This window comes from Zootoca vivipara, chromosome 5, assembly GCF_965207765.1.
Source record: "Zootoca vivipara chromosome 5, rZooViv2.hap1.1, whole genome shotgun sequence".
NCBI classification, from domain to species: domain Eukaryota; kingdom Metazoa; phylum Chordata; class Lepidosauria; order Squamata; family Lacertidae; genus Zootoca; species Zootoca vivipara.
Window position 1 is genome coordinate 88,451,674 of NC_142588.1, and position 15,884 is coordinate 88,467,557.

General features: G+C 44.7%; 1 protein-coding gene across 6 annotated transcripts in view; it reads right to left on the bottom strand.

The window, feature by feature from the left end:
• Positions 1–15,884, bottom strand: part of MCF2L2 (MCF.2 cell line derived transforming sequence-like 2) — a 203,548-nt gene that overhangs the window by 130,395 nt on the left and 57,269 nt on the right. For 5 of the 6 annotated variants that reach the window (XM_088669225.1, XM_088669224.1, XM_088669227.1 and 2 more), the window contains exons 5-13: positions 13,449–13,568; positions 12,455–12,571; positions 9,567–9,716; positions 8,303–8,427; positions 7,298–7,412; positions 5,363–5,482; positions 3,867–4,058; positions 1,569–1,760; positions 580–757 (exon numbers count right to left, since the gene is read on the bottom strand). In XM_088669225.1, coding sequence (XP_088525351.1) covers positions 580–757; positions 1,569–1,760; positions 3,867–4,058; positions 5,363–5,482; positions 7,298–7,412; positions 8,303–8,427; positions 9,567–9,716; positions 12,455–12,571; positions 13,449–13,568 — 1,309 coding nt within the window. The remainder of the gene's footprint in view (positions 1–579; positions 758–1,568; positions 1,761–3,866; positions 4,059–5,362; positions 5,483–7,297; positions 7,413–8,302; positions 8,428–9,566; positions 9,717–12,454; positions 12,572–13,448; positions 13,569–15,884) is intronic. The other variant, XM_088669226.1, reaches the window with a different exon arrangement.

The following is a 15,884-nucleotide window of genomic DNA, read 5'->3' on the forward strand; positions in this document are numbered from 1 at the left end:
GAAGGCCCACTTGATATCCCATTCTGTGCCATACCTATTGTTTATTATTAACGTTATTATTAAAATCAATTTTTATTGGTTTCAAGAAAATGCAAAGATTTGGGATAAATCGTACAACGTAGCTTACAAATCTTAATCAGGCATTTTGTTTTTTAAAAAATGTGCAGTTCAAAAATAAGCAATAAACAAAGGAGTGGTCAGGATCGGAGTGGGGGAAAAGGGAATGTCCGGCGCATATTTAAACATTACTTAACAATAAACAGAAAATGGAAAGTCGTGTTTGGAGTTTACACATTGGTATAGAGGAGACAGCATATAGAGAGAGGGAGGATCATATGTATTTCATCAAACCAACCACAGACTTCTGAATGCTGGGTGCGGGTTCAAATGGTGCGAGTCATCCTTTACATACTCAGTACTGTAAAACCATACCATCTTACAAAGAATTGGTTTCTCTTTTTTTTCTGGTTCTCTTGCAACTCTTAATTCACAGGTAACTTTTTCCAACAGGGCTCTTCCCCACCCTTTGTCGTGCCGTGCTAAGAGGGTAGCCCCGGCTAAATCTTTCCAGTGCCTTACCTAATGTGGCTGGCCGGATGCTTTTGGGTGGCACTCGCTTTGGCGACGACTCAGGATGTGGGGCAACGGGCTGCACTGGGCGGGTCTGCTTGGCTGCCAGCTTCTTCAGACTCGCTTGCCTCTTGTCAAACATTTCTTGCACATCTTCCAGCTTTTGTAGAACTCTTTGGGCATTGCTCTGGTGGAAGAAGGCAGGTGCAGAGAATTGTTATGGGTTTGGCGGAGGGTGGGCGTGTCAATCCGGATGACACCCTGAACCCCTTCCAGGCCTGCTTTGAAACTGTAAGAGGAAACCAACCAAACCAGTTCCTTTGTTAAACTGATGGCTTTGGCTGGCCAGTTAAGTACTACCATTTACCACATGCACAGAGGCCCGCTCTGTTGCTATAGACACAAATGGATGAGCCTTTTCTCACCTCTTCTAGGAGGGAGAACAACATGCCAAGGGGAATTGGGCATGTGGGAGTTGTGTGTGAGAGATGGAGAGATAGCTATCCAGCTGCTCTTTGCTAGACTTGCAGTTCCCCTGGAAAGCAAGCGGGGAAGAAGGATCTGTTGAGGTGTTAAGACTGTGAACCCCTCCATCCTATGCTCAGGTTGCACATGTTTGTAAATAATCCTAAAGACTCCACAGTCTCCATTGACCTTCACTCCAAGGAAACCAAACCTGGATAAGCATTGGAACCCCTGCAGTCTCTTGCTGTTCCAACTTTCTTGCACCAGAGAGCTTTAACCCACTTTAATGCGGAAAACCTAAATTTCTGGAATGTGCTTGAATCCCTCTTGCAAAATACAGGCAGGCTGGAGGCAGCCTATGACTCTGAATGCCAGTTACTTATAATCACAAGGGGGGGAAGTGCTGTTGCCCTCACATCCTGCTTGCGGGCTTCCCAGAGGCATCTAGCTGGCCACTGTGGGAAACAGAATACTGGCCTAAGCAGGAAGGCCTTTGGTCTGATCTAGCAGCCAGGCTCTTCCAGTGCCCTTACCTTTATCTCAGGCGTCAGAATCGTATCAAACTGATTGTAGAACTCCTTTGCAGTCAACAGCTGGTGGTCCTTGGCGGTTTCCAGGAATCTCTCTATGTCACAAAGTGCCGTTTCAGCTCCCTCTTGTGACTGACACTTGTCTACGGCTTGGGAAGCTAAGAGATAGATCCCAGCTTCACACCACTGGCTTGCCTTGAAAGGAGGAAAAAGTGTGCTGTTAAGAACGTCTAATGTTAAGGAGGAGCCTTCAGTCTTTCTAGTCTGGGCAAAGAGCAGCCCAGTGAAAAAAGTAGAGAGGGCTCTTGTACCTTTAATAAGTACATACCTTCATTGCAACTATTAAATGTGCAGGGATACCCCACATGAGTAGCGGCACTTTTTTTGGAAGGGCAGGGAGGGAATCCAACACCAATGCTGGGTTGCAGATTCCACACGTTATTCCTCAGAAGGACCTACGTGTTGGGCCAACTCACTGGTTCCACACAATGGCTGCACACCATAAATTTAAAGCACCACTCCCCAAAGACTCATGGGAACTGTAGTTTACTCATCACAGAGCTACAATTCTCAGAACCCTTAACAAATTACAATTCCCTGGATTCTTTTTTTGGGGGGAAGGGAGTGCTTTAAATGTACAGTGTGTACACAACCAATGACTCTCGGTATAAAAAATTAAAACCAAGAGTATATGCAGGGCTTTTTCTACAGCTGGAACTCACCAGAACTCAGTTTCGGCCCCACTCAGATGGGCGCCATTCCCATTATAAGAGAACAAGTGAGTTCACGGTGAGTTCCGGCACCTCTTTTTCTAGAAAAAGAGCACTGAGAATAAGTATCCCATAATAATGGCAGAGAGGGGTGGATAGGCATGGAAACAAAATGCTTGGTGGGCCTGAGGCTTCATTGAGAAGTGCAATGGGTTTGCTAGGAGACGGGCACCAATCCTTTCCCCCATTCAAAGTACACCTGCACTTCATATTTCAAAAACTCCCAGTCAGAATGCTAAAGTACAGAGAAGCCTTCAAAAGGAAGCCACTGATTTCACAAAAAAATGGTTCTCTCCCAGGTAAGTTGCAAAACATGCTTGTTTCCCTTAGTGGGTTTGTGTTTCCTGTTTGTGTGGCTGCCTCTTTCATGCTGCCATATCATCGAATCATAGAGTTGGAAGAGACCACAAGGGCCATCCAGTCCAACCCCCTGCCAAGCAGGAAACACCATCAAAGCATTCTTGACATATGCCTGTCAAGCCTCTGCTTAAAGACCTCCAAAGAAGGAGACTCCACCACACTCCTTGGGAGCAAATTCCACTGCCGAACAACTCATCAGGTTTATTATATATGCCAATACAGGTAGGTAGCCGTGTTGGTCTGACGTAGTTGAAACAAAATAAAAAAAATTCCTTCCAGTAGCACCTTAGAGACCAACTAAGTTTGTCATTGGTATGAGCTTTCGTGTGCATGCACACTTCTTCGGATGCACACGGAAGCTCATACCAATGACAAACTTATATATGCCAATGTTATTTTAAGCACACATTCACCAGCAGCTCCCAAGCCTCAATTCCCATGTGGGTGTGCAAGACAAAAATTCCCTTGCAGTCAGTGCCAGGGAACCAGGCAGAGGGCCTTCTCGGTAGTGGCACCCACCCTGTGGAACGTCCTCCCATCAGATGTCAAAGAGATAAATAACTACCTGACATTCAGAAGACATCTGAAGGCAGTCCTGCATAGGGAAGCTTTTTTAATGTTTAATGTTTTACTGTGTTTTTATATATGTTGGAAGCTGCCCAGAGTGACTGGGGCAACCCAGTCAAATGTGCGGGGTACTATTATTATTATTATCCTCATCATCATCTATTGAGCTCAGCGCTGCGCAGTTTGCAGCTGGACTTCACGGGAAAGAGTGGAAAGTTTTTAGTTTACACAGAGGAAAATCTGTAAATAGATTATTGTGCTTTATTTTTCTGTTGGAAGCCGCCCAGAGTGGCTGGGGAAACCCAGCCAGATGGGCGGGGTATAAATAATAAATATATTATTATTATTATTATTATTATTATTATTATTATTATTATTATTAACCTCCAGACAGAGTTCCGACATAGAAAGTAACAAAGTCCTGGATAGGGCAAGTTTCTTGGAAATAATTGTGGCAGCAAGATTTGGGGGCTTGAGGCAACTGGTAGCTAACAGATGAAGAGGTTTTCTTTAAGCCATCCTTGTTAATCTGTTCATCTTCAATTAAATACTATCAAAAATCAACATTCCCTGCCCTTGTGCCCGCTAGTTCCACACTTCTTACCTTATCTAATTGTTTGTGCAATTCCAGCGACTTCCCTAAAATGTCGTATTTTTTCTTGGTCTCGTTGGCAAAATCATCGCAGATGCGCCTGAGTTCAACACACTTTGGTCTAATGGAGTCAATTGCATAATGGTTGTTTTGGATCAGCTGGTCTCCATGGAGCGCTAAGGACTGGGCTTTTTCCAATGGCTCCTGTGAAAAGAAAAATGTAACATGAGAAGCATTTTTAAAGGTTTCAGATATTATGAAATAAGGGTCAGGTGAAACGGACACAAAGGCAGTAGTCCAAGTGGGAGATAACCAGCGCATGTACCACTCTGGCGAGACAGTCTGCGGGCAGGGAGGGTATTATCCTAAGTACCAGATGGAGCTGGTGCCTTCATGGACAGCTGTGAGTCCAAAATGACTCCCAGGCTGCCCACCTGGTCCTTCAGGGGCACAGCTACCCCATTCAGGACCAGGGTGACCTCCACACCCACCCACCCCATCCCCCCAAAACAGTACTTCTCTCTTGTCAGGATTCAACCTCAATCTGTTAGCCACCATCCATCCTCCAACCGCCTCCAGGAGAGCAACTCTCAATGATAAGAACAGAAGAAGGGCCTGTTGGGGCAAGCTAGTGGCACATCTAGTCCTGCATCCTGTTCTCACAGTGACCAGCCAGATGCCTCCGGGAAACCCGCAAGCGGGACCCATGCACAAGAGCACTCTCATCGCTTCCTGTGGCTTCCTGTATACCTGAAGGAGCACCTCCACCCCCATCATTCAGCCCGGACACTGAGATCCAGCGCTGAGGGCCTTCTGGCGGTTCCCTTATTGCGAGAAGTAAGGTTACAGGAAACCAGACAGAGGGCCTTCTTGGTAGTGGCACCCGCCCTGTGGAACATCCTCCCATCAGATGTCAAGGAAATAAGCAGCTATCCTATTTTTTTAAAAAATCTGAAGGCAGCCCTGTTTAGGGAAAGTTTGAAATATTTAATGCTGTATTGTTTTAATACTCGATTGGGAGCCGCCCAGAATGGCTAGGGAGACTCAGCCAGATGGGCGGGGTACAAATAATTATAAATAATAATAATAATAATTATTATTATTCCAGCAGCTGATATTCAGAAGCATTGCCGCCTCCAAGCCATCATGGCTAGCAGCCATCAACAGTCCTCTCCTCCATGAATTATGAAGAAGTGGGGCACAGCAGGCCTCTATCCCCTGCTGGCATATGGGCTCTTGGCAGGTGCCCAACTTTTCCAGCTCTTGATGCTGGTCCTGCAACAAAGCACAGCTGCATTTCCTCGCCACCAGCCTTTGCTGCCCTGTCTCCTTCTCTCACACCTCCCCTCTGTAGTTTCTTTTTCGCTTGGGAAACTCTGCAGTGTGCCACGTACTTTTACAACGCTAAAGTAAACAAATAGTTTCCGATATCTGTGATATAGTCTTATAAGGTCTGTAGCTTGCTTTGCTTTTATAAGGTCTGTAAAACAAAATTAAAGCAGGCAAACCTGTCCTCTCTCTTCTAATTGCTTCCGCTCCTTTAGAATGTTCTCCACTCGGGAGACACTGTCTCCAATATCCGTGAACCCTGCCTGCACTTCCATCAGGTTGTCCAGGGCCAGTTTGACCTATAGAGGAATATTTGCAAAAACACAGATGGAACAAATTAACAAGCTTCCTGGCAGTTACCCGGTCATAATCAATAGCCATAGGAATAGGACACCTCTTCTGCTAATCATTTATTATGTATTTGCCTGTTCCTTCAATTTCCATACCGCAAATCGCACAAACCTATCTATGTGATGTATAAAATAAACATTTTAAAGCAATACAAAACATTTCTACCCTGCATTTTAGGGTGGATGTATATAGGATCATCATAGGGTATGTGCAATCATCATCTGAGACCCTTCTTTATGAGGTCTGGGGGTGGCAACACAGGAGGAGGGTCTTTTCTGTGGTGGCTCCCCATTTGTGGAATGCTTTCCCCAGGGAGGCTCACCTGGGCCTTCATTACATATCATTAGGTGATAGGCAAAAACATTCCTCAATAACCAGGCCTTTGGCTGATTAAACAATCTAAGGCCTTTTAAACTGGAGGGGAGGGTGTTACTGTTTTGATTGTCATTATGTTATGTATTTTTGTGTTTTTATACTGTAAATTGCACTGTGATCCTCGGATGAAAGGTGGTATATAAATTTAATAAATAAAAATAAAATATATACCCTTGGAAGGTGGCTTTTTGTACAATAACCATATAGTCTCACAGAGAACCATGTTATGGGCTCAATTAGCAAATACAAATTACAGAAAACAATTGTGATAAAACAGAATTCCAAATAATTAAAATAGCATCTGGGTATCCTAAAACAGCACCATTAAACATAACATCAAAATAATAACAGCTGTGGGTTAAACCACAGAGCCTAGGGCTTGCCAATCAGAAGGTTGGCGGTTCGAATCCCCACAACGGGGTGAGCTCCTGTTGCTCGGTCCCTGCTCTTGCCTACCTAGCTGTTCGAAAGCACGAAGTGCAAGTAGATAAATAGGTGCTGCTCCGGCGGGAAGGTAAATGGCATTTCCGTGCGCTGCTCTGGTTCGCCAGAAGCGGCTTAGTCATGCTAGCCACATGACCCGGAAGCTGTACGCCAGCTCCCTGGGCCAGTAAAGCGAGATGAGTGCCGCAACCCCAGAGTCATCCGCGACTGGACCTAATGGCCAGAGGTCCCTTTACCATTTTTAAGTATTTGAGAAAACAGAGCTCTACATTTATTTTTATTCATTTCACAAAATTTATATACTGCTTGATTGTAGAAAACCTCAAAGTGGTTTACAAATTTCACCAAATGCAGATTAAATCCAGGCTTGCTGCTGAGTAAGCACTTACACTGTTCTGATCCTGCTTCACAGCTGACTGCAGCAGAGATAAACCATCTGGGTCACTGCCTATGCATTATGCCTCTACAATGTAATGTGAATTGTTTTACATATGTTCCATGGGGTCATGGGTTCGAGCCCCACGTTGGGCAAAAGATTCCTGCATTGCAAGGGGTTGGACTAGATGACACTTGTGTGGTCCCTTCCAGCTCTATAACCCCATGATTCCATGTGTCTTTGTCTGTGAATTTCATACAGGCACATATAAACTGGAACCAGGACTCGCCACACAACAATATGCTAAACCTGACTGGTGAACCCACTGCTTGGCCAACAGCAAATGTTTAGGAAAATTTCCTTTTAGCTCAAGGGACTCTAAATACACCTTCCTTTCCAAACAGCTGTCCAAAGTCAGTTATGAACATTATGTATGGCACTTGTAAGGAGCCTGCATTTTTACACCTTCTTGTGGTAATAATGCTTATCACCTTCAACAGATATTTCACTAGGAGGGGGGAATGGGGGGGAGCCATTCTAAAAATTGTGTGGGATAAATCAAAAATACCTCTCTGAAATCCTGCTCAAAGTGTCGGAGCTGCAAACACTGTTCAAGCTTTAGGTGGTGTTTGGACCAGAACTGATCAAAGGCTCTCTCCGTTTCATCCAGCTGAGCTAGCAACCTGTTGAGGCAATTAGAGAATGGGATTTGATTTGGGTAGGCAAATGCTTCCCTTGAATTCAGAGCAATGAGATCAAGTAGAGCCAGACTAGTGAGCAGCAATAGCTCAGAGGTAAGGCATCTGCTTCGCCTGCAGAAGTTTCCAGGTTCAATCTTCAGCAATATCCAAGTTTAGAACCGTGGTCTGAAACCGTGGAGAGACACTGTCAGGCAGTGTGGACATTACAGAACTAGAGGGCCAGCTACAAACTGCATGCCTTTCTCTTGCTGGTTTCCCACAGGCTTCTGGTTGGCCACCATGAGGATAGGATGCTAGACTAGGTAGGACTGAAGACAAATTCACTCTTTCTCAAGGAGACCATCTTGGCTGCAAAATTCTGGAAGACCTGCTCCCTGCCTTGCAGGCCTTTCCCCACCTGGCCTGGGAGGGTGAGGCCCTAACTGACTCCAGCTACAAAAGCTGAGGTTACTGAAGATGCCAGAGACCATCTTGGTTGTGAGTCCTTGAATGCTTGCTCCCTGCTTTGCAGGCCTTTTTCACCTGGCTTGGGAAGCCAGAGCCCGGACTGACTCCAGCTACAAAAGCTGAGGCTGCTGAACAGACTCTTGGGCTGGGGGGGGTTGTTTAGGAGGGGGTTGTTGCTGTTATTGATATTAATTGTTTGTACCTTTATTTTATCACCTTATGATTTATGTGGAAAGGGTTCAGTTTGGTTGTGTACGTTTTGATGCGTTTATTGTTTATGACTACTTCCGTTATGTTTGTAATTTTCAGTATGGTTGCAAGCCGCCTTGAGCACGGTTTCAACTTTGGAAAGGCAGCATGCAAATTAAATGACTGATCCATTTGGTTAATCAGAAAGCTGGTTAAAAGCTGAGCTCTTCTCCGACCTTTCCACGGTGGCCACGTTTTCAAGCTCGTCTGGGCTCAGTTTGCTGGTGGCACTTCGTGTGACAGGCTCTCTGATGCAAGTCAGCAGCGTGGCCCCTTGTTTCACTGCGAGTTTCAGCTCATCCTGTTGAGAGAGGCAGGGGAGAGAAGAAATGCCCTCATTTCATCAGAATATCCCATAATATCGCCAGGAGCTGCTGGGGCTAGACCTAAGGGGCTACCAGATCTGTACACTGCTGCCCTTTCTAATGAGCCATTGAGGACACAGGTCAAAATGTTCCTTAGGTGGTGTTATTAAGATGCACCCATCCACCCAAACCATCTCTCTGGCATCAGTTGGGTCCCCTGTGCTGTGCCATAGTCCAGCCACATCAAGGGGGCCATGTGAGATGCCTGAGGCAGGCAAATCTACCATCTCACATGGGTGTGTGTTTTGAGTAAACTTGCAAGAGCATTTAAGTCAATGAATAATATGCATTTTAGGCCACAATCCAACTCTTGCCCTGCCCTGCCAGCAGGACTTTATGTAGTGCCGGGTGATGGGAGTTGTAGCTGGAGGGCACCAGGTTGGCAAACAATGGTGTAGCATCATGCAAGAACTGTACATCCATTTTTAGATCGAAGTGTTGGCGCTGACTAATTGCATTATTTTTAACAATGCTAAAAACAGCAACAGTGAGTGGGTGCAATAATTATCCGGAAACACTTTAAGAAGCTTTTGTGAGGCCATCCAAGAAAGCAAAAGATTACTGGAGAACTGAATGCTGAATTACATACTACATACAAAAGGTCCCAGGTTCAATATGGGAGGAGTGTTTTAATTGTAATTGCTTTTAGAATGTTTTACTTCTTTTAGAATGATTTTTTTTGCTTGTTTTTGTTTTTAAATTGTGCATCAGTTTGGCCCCCTTGGCTTCCTGGGGAGGAAGCAAGGGATAGAAATTCAATAAATAAAAACTTGAATATTTGGAAATGTGCTGTTTTGAGAGGAATTTTATTTTGTGGGGAAATGCTTTATTTAAATATGAATTTCCATGTGTGTGTTTTTAAATTTGCAGATTAATGTGGTGATGAGACAGAACAGACTTAGGAATGAACACACACAAAAGTGATGCAGCTGATTCACCCATTTCTATTTCCAGCCTTTGGACCTGACCTCCATCCCAGAAATCAAAGGATGAACTGGAGGGGTGTGCAGAAATGGCAGGCCTGATGCACTGAATGCAGCCTTTCTCCCGGCATTGGAACTCTGCGCATGCTCACCTTCAGCTTGTTGTGCTGCTCTGTGTGCGAAGACAGGAGCTCCTCCGTACATTGCACATCGTTGGGAAGTTCCGTCTCTGCCAAGTCCGTTCCAAAAGTCTGCAACATCTGCGCTATTGTTTTCACGGTCATGGCGAAATTCTCAATGGCCTGGAAGGATTTTGCAGGTGGAAAGACTTTTGAAAATCCACAGGCCCAAGCCTGGAATACAGACTCACAAAGGGACTAATCACACCCCCTACTCTAACCTGCTTTTGCCTCTGGCCAAATTGACCACTGGCCTGTGGCCCCCAGAAGGGATGCAATCCTCAGGCTGAAAAGTTCCGTCACCATTGATTTAGAATGCTGCTTATTTACGCCTTTCCGATCTCTTCAAACCTCCAAAGACCAAAGCAGGCACAATAATAGATGGCTGGGATTGTTGCTTATACGCTTGTCCTGTTTGAGTACAAAGTGAGGGGCAGCAGGGTCTAATTCTGACATCAAAAGGGATGTGTGGGTGTGGGGAGCCCAATCTTCCCTTGCCTCTTTGCACTCTGTCACTTCAGATTCCTTGAAAGTTGGTATCCATCTTTCTCCAGAGAATGTGTCTGGAGTTGAAGTCAAACTGCTGGAGAATCACTGCTGCGTCCCACATTGTTTTTGCTGCATTAGCAGCACCAAAGTGACTTCCCTGGGGCGCGAGGCTGGGCAGTGTGTCTTTGGTTGCCCAGAAAGCAATACCCCACCCTGCCTCTCTGATGTGGCTCAAAGGAAAGGAAAGCAATACGTTTGGCACCAGCTTGGCTGCAGGAGTTGCCAAAAGGAGGCGTACAAGATCCTATCTGACCATCTTGGAGATTCCTTAAATGAATTAACTCCTGTGCCAGAAGTGAGACAGTGTTGGAGAAAACTGCAGGAAAATAAGGTGGGAGAGGTTTAGTTCCCCTCATCCATGCACCCTTTTCGTGTTAAAATTAGACCCCAGTATCCCCTGCCGGTGGCGCTGTGGGTTAAACCACAGAGCCTGGGGCTTGCTGATCAGAAGGTTGGAGGTTCGAATCCCTGTGACGGGGTGAGCTCCCGTTGCTCGGTCCCAGCTCCTGCCAACCTAGCAGTTTGAAAGCACGTCAAAGTGCAAGTAGATAAATAGGTATCGCTCCAAGCGGGAAGGTAAATGGTGTTTCCATGTGCTGCTCTGGTTTGCCAGAAGCAGCTTTGTCGTGCTGGCCACATGACCTGGAAGCTGTACGCCGGCTCCCTTGGCCAATAACGCGAGATGAGCGCTGCAACCCCAGAGTCTGTCACAACTGGACCTAATGGTCAGGGGTCCCTTTACCTATCTCCTGCCTTAAAGGTGAATGCAGCACATAGCAAACCAAGGGAACTGCTCCTATCACGCCTAATTTAGCCCTGAAATTTATTTTGTGCACACTGCAAGGTTGATCAGGGTAAAGACAGAATAAAAAGGGTACTTTCAGAAGAATATGAAAACAAACATGATTACTTAAATAAAGTGCTCAGGTGTTATTTTTAGAGGTCACGAGTCTTTGATCAAATTCAGCTGCCATGACAAAGGATAGAACAAAATATTCTATCAGGGATATATGCATCTTGACATCTCCTTTTCTCTTGATGCAATGGGAAGGTTGCCCTAGAATGGCATATTGCCTTGATACCCTACTGGTGTCAGGTGACAAATAAATAAAGAATCACCATGCTACATTTAACTGAATACGTACAAAAACTGAGGCTGCTGAACAGACCGTTGGACTGGGGTATTGTTTGCTTGTTGCTGTTTCTTGTATCTTTATTTTTGTCTTTATTTTTAGTTCTTATCATGATTTAATGTGGGAATCATTGACTTGATTGTCCACTTTCTGATCTGTTTTATTGATTGTTTATGACAACTTTTTGTTATGTTTGTAATTACGTAATTTTCTCATCTTGTAAGCCACCTTGAGCATTGTTTTAACTGTGGTAAGGTGGCATACAAATAAAATGATGATGTATGTATGTATATCTTGCATAAATGTAATAAAGTTGCATTTAAAGAGCTAACTTCATTTCCCATTGTAGGATATTTTTGATGAAATGTGACATTTAAGAGATATCAAACAGTTTTAAATATCTTCCAAACAAATTTAAAGTGTATGGAAATTGTATTTTTGGTATAAGCATAGTATTTTTTAACAACAACATAATAATCATCATCTGCAGACGACTTTTTGAAAATGCTGGCTATGGCCCCAATTAAAGAGACATGTTTCTTAGAGAAGGAAAGCAAAAACTGGATTTTATTTTATTTTAGACAAATTGTCTGACTTTTGTCAGCCCAATAAAGATGACCCAAGTTTGTTACTATTTGTTTCCTAACCTGCTACAACTCACTTACCACTTTCTTCAATAAAAATGAGGAGTGTGGGGAATGAGGAATGTTAAGAAACAGTCCTTAACATTTACAAAACTAAACGGCCTCGGTCCAGTATACCTGAAGGAGCGTCTCTCTCCCCCCCCCCATTGTTCTGCCTGAACACTGAGGTCCAGCGCCGAGGGCCTTCTGGCGGTTCCCTCACTGCGAGAAGCAAAGCTACAGGGAACCAGGCAGAGGGCCTTCTCGGTAGTGGAATGCCCTTCCATCAGATGTCAAAGAGAAAAACAACTATGGTACCAGACTTTTAGAAGACATCTGAAGGCAGCCCTGTTTAGTGAAGTTTTTAATGTTTAACAGACCATTGTATTTTAATATTTTGTTGGAAGCCGCCCAGAGTGGCTGGAGAAATCCAGCCAGATGGGCAGGGTATAAATAACATATTATTATTATTATTATTATTATTATTATTATTATTATTATTATTATTTACATTTGTAGACATCAGAGATGGAGGAACCAAACAGGTGTAACTTACAGTCCGATGATGTATCCACTGACTGTGTCCATATTCCAAGGTTCCCCCTAGCTCCCGGGTAAGCTGACTTTTGTCGATGTAACCATGTAGGTCGGAAACCGAATTTAACATGATGATCTGCACCAACGAAACAAAGACCATTAGCAGCACCGTGCATTAACCCCAGTTTTGTGGCATCCCTTTATTTTCTGTCAATTTAGCATTATGTTATAAAACTTAGTGGGCAGATCTTAGAAGCTCTGATACACATGTGAAGCTCCTCAATTCAATTGATGGAGCTCAGTGTATACATCTGAATTTACATTGTGAGTCTGGATATGGGTTAGCAGCTGCCTGGGTGGTTTTCTATTTACCACACGCCTGACACCCTGCATGTCATATTGCTCATCCTCTTCATTTTTCCTCCTCCACCTTTACTCCTACTTCTTCTTTTGCTATCTAACCATGCCTTGCAACAATGGCCCAATCTGGCAAACATTAAAATATTGGGACGAGAATCAAAACTGAGCAAGTATCGGATTTGTGTCGCATTGTTTGCATAATTTAGCTGGGGGGAGAGGAAAAACTTTGTATTTATCACATTTGTTTCTCACCCCTGTTCTAAGTTACTCAGAGAGGCCCTCCATGAAGGATACTTCACTTTGCCATCACAACAAACCTGTGAGTTGGTTAGGTCGAAAAATAGGAGGGAAAACTAGAGATGAAAGAGGAGATAACAGTACTTCCTACAATCCAAAATTATACTGCCTCATTCTGTCACCTCATTCTGCACCTGGGCTCTTTGCAGCCCTCTCCTCAGTGCAGCTGAGGAACAAACAACCAAACCCTTTGCTTTGTGATCAAAGCAAAACCGTCGCAGGAGCCTGTCTCTGCTCCCTGGATGATGTCGCTCTCAAAGCTGCAACTTCCAGGGGGAAGAGGAGGAGAGAAAGGAAGCCTGCTGACAGTTAAGAAAGAGAAGATGCAGAACAGAGCAAGGAAGAGAAGTGCTTACCGGTACCTTCATTTTAAAGTCATCGCGATACAGTTTGATGCCAATGTCAGCGATTGCCCTTTGGATGAAACGGGACGGCCGCAGGACGAAGACCAACTGCAGGTTCCCGGGAAATGCGCCCTGGAAGAGGCATGGAAATGTGAGGTGGTGAAGATGATAGAAACTGCCGAGGAGGAGGACATGAATTGGGGACAAGATCCTTATGAAGCCATTGTGCTATGGAAGATCTGTGAGCCCTCTGGGGAATCTCTTTGCAGAATCCCCTTTGGAAACCCAGGCAAAATCACAACCCCATATGAAATTATTTTATTAATTGAATTCTGGGAGGAGGAGCCCTAGCATTATGCAGCTCTCAGCATAATCAACCCCCAGGCCGACTCTGGCTCTCCAGACCACCCCTCGAGGAATTGCTCCCTATACTGCTGTGTGTGTGTGAAAGAGGCAAAAAGATGGAGTAGCACAGGGAGGAAAAGAGCCATGCTGTAAGCTCGGTGGTAGAGCATCTGCTTTGCATGAATAAGGTTCCAGGTTCAATTCTCCGTGGCATCTCCAGGTAGGAAAGCAGTGGTGTAGCATGGTTTGCTGGCGCCTGGGGCATGCATGCGTGGTGAACAGAGCCTGCCGCGCTAGCCCAGCCCTTGCCACCGATGCTGCTGGAGTGGCGCCATCCCTGAGCTGCCTTGCATGGCTGATCCCAGCCTTGCAAAGCAGCACAGGGCTGGCAGGGTGGCGTAAGCAGTGCACCCCATGCACCAAGGGCCAGTAGCCTCCCCTGCATGCTATGCTCCTGTAGGAAAGACTCTGTGCCTGAAACCTAGGAGAGCCAGTGCCACTTAGTGTGTAGACAATACTAAACTAGAAGTACCAATGGTACTTCCGATTTTTGTTCTGGCTCCACCCACCGCTGGCCCCCATAGGAAAAATTAAACTTCCCCACTCCCAATTTAATTATTGATTTATATATGTCTTAATTACAGCATTGTTTCATGTACTAATTAATTTAAATATTCATATCTCACTTTTTTGCCCTGTCTTTAATTATGTATACAAATATATTTATATGCTGCTATTCATAAAAAGAATCAGAGCGGTTTATATCAATAGTACACAGAACCATAAGCATTATGCATACATAGGACCATCTTTCTATATGGCGCTCGATGCACATTTTTAGCTGAATTTTAAGAGGGCTCTTGCCTGTCCACCCACTACATTTGTACCAAATCAGACGTCCAGAAAAGGACAGTTTGTATCAGATTTTAAAATCCAGAAAAGCACCCAGAAAAGCTATCGAAGCAGATTTGGCAATGGTGAGACCAAAGATATAAGGTGCTAGAGGACCACAATGACTTTCTACCCCATATCCCATCCTTCTGTCAGTGATCTAAGGCTGCTTCCACACTCCCTGGGCATTTCCTTTAGAGTAGACACATTTGGCTCCCCCATTTTTTTTAATAGGACATCCCCCTCTCATGTTTCCTCTGTTCAGCTTCCACTTTATTAGCTTTTCTGTAGCTCAGATGGAACCCCATGGAATGGAATTGCCGCACCATTTCCCTAGGTATAGATGGCCACCAGACTGCTATTCTGGCTGGCTAGATGGTTCCAGCCACTTTCCAGATTGTGTTATAGCTCTCAAGGACTGCCATCATCTGAAGTCCTTCTCTGTGCACCCCCTCCATGGGAGGCCTGGAGGATGGAAACAGAAGAATGGACCTTTTCAGTGGTGGCCCCTCATTTGTGGAATTCCTTTCCCAGGGAGGCTCACCTGGCACCCTCTAGTTTTACGCACCAGGAAAAAGCTTTCCTTTTTATCTGCTCTTTTGGTCCTTAGTTTGAAGGACCACAAAAAGCATTTGTGGCCTCTTTTGGTGGTGTGGGATCTGCTAGAGCCCTGTTTTATTTGCATAGGTGTGCTTGCTTGTTTTTTACATTTTTATTTATTGCGTTTATTGTGATCGGCTTTAGTAGTTCTACTGTGTTATGTAAGTCAACCTGAGTGACATGTATGAGTAAAACAATTAAGAAATTTGAATGGCGGCAAATATAAATAATAGTAATAATAGTCTAATATAGGGCGGTCACCATACTGTATTGGCTCACCCTGCTTTAGAAGACCATCTAAAAAGTACTTCTGTAGCTTCATCATATTCTGTCTAAAACGTTTCCCTACGAGTGGCAGGTACAGTTGCCAACTGTATTGCTGCCTATGCTCTTGTAACATTAATGCTCGAAGTCTGGTTTGCGCATGCAGCAGAATGCAATGGAAAATGAGGCAGTTAGAGTCCCACGGATAATGCAACATGGGAGGCCAACATTATGCCTACCCATGGCACTCTTTGCTTTTACTTTAACAAAGCTGTAGCAAGCTCCAAATTTTCATTCGGCCAGAACCTAAGGCAGGGTGTGCCCCTGCCCCCAAAGGACATATACAGG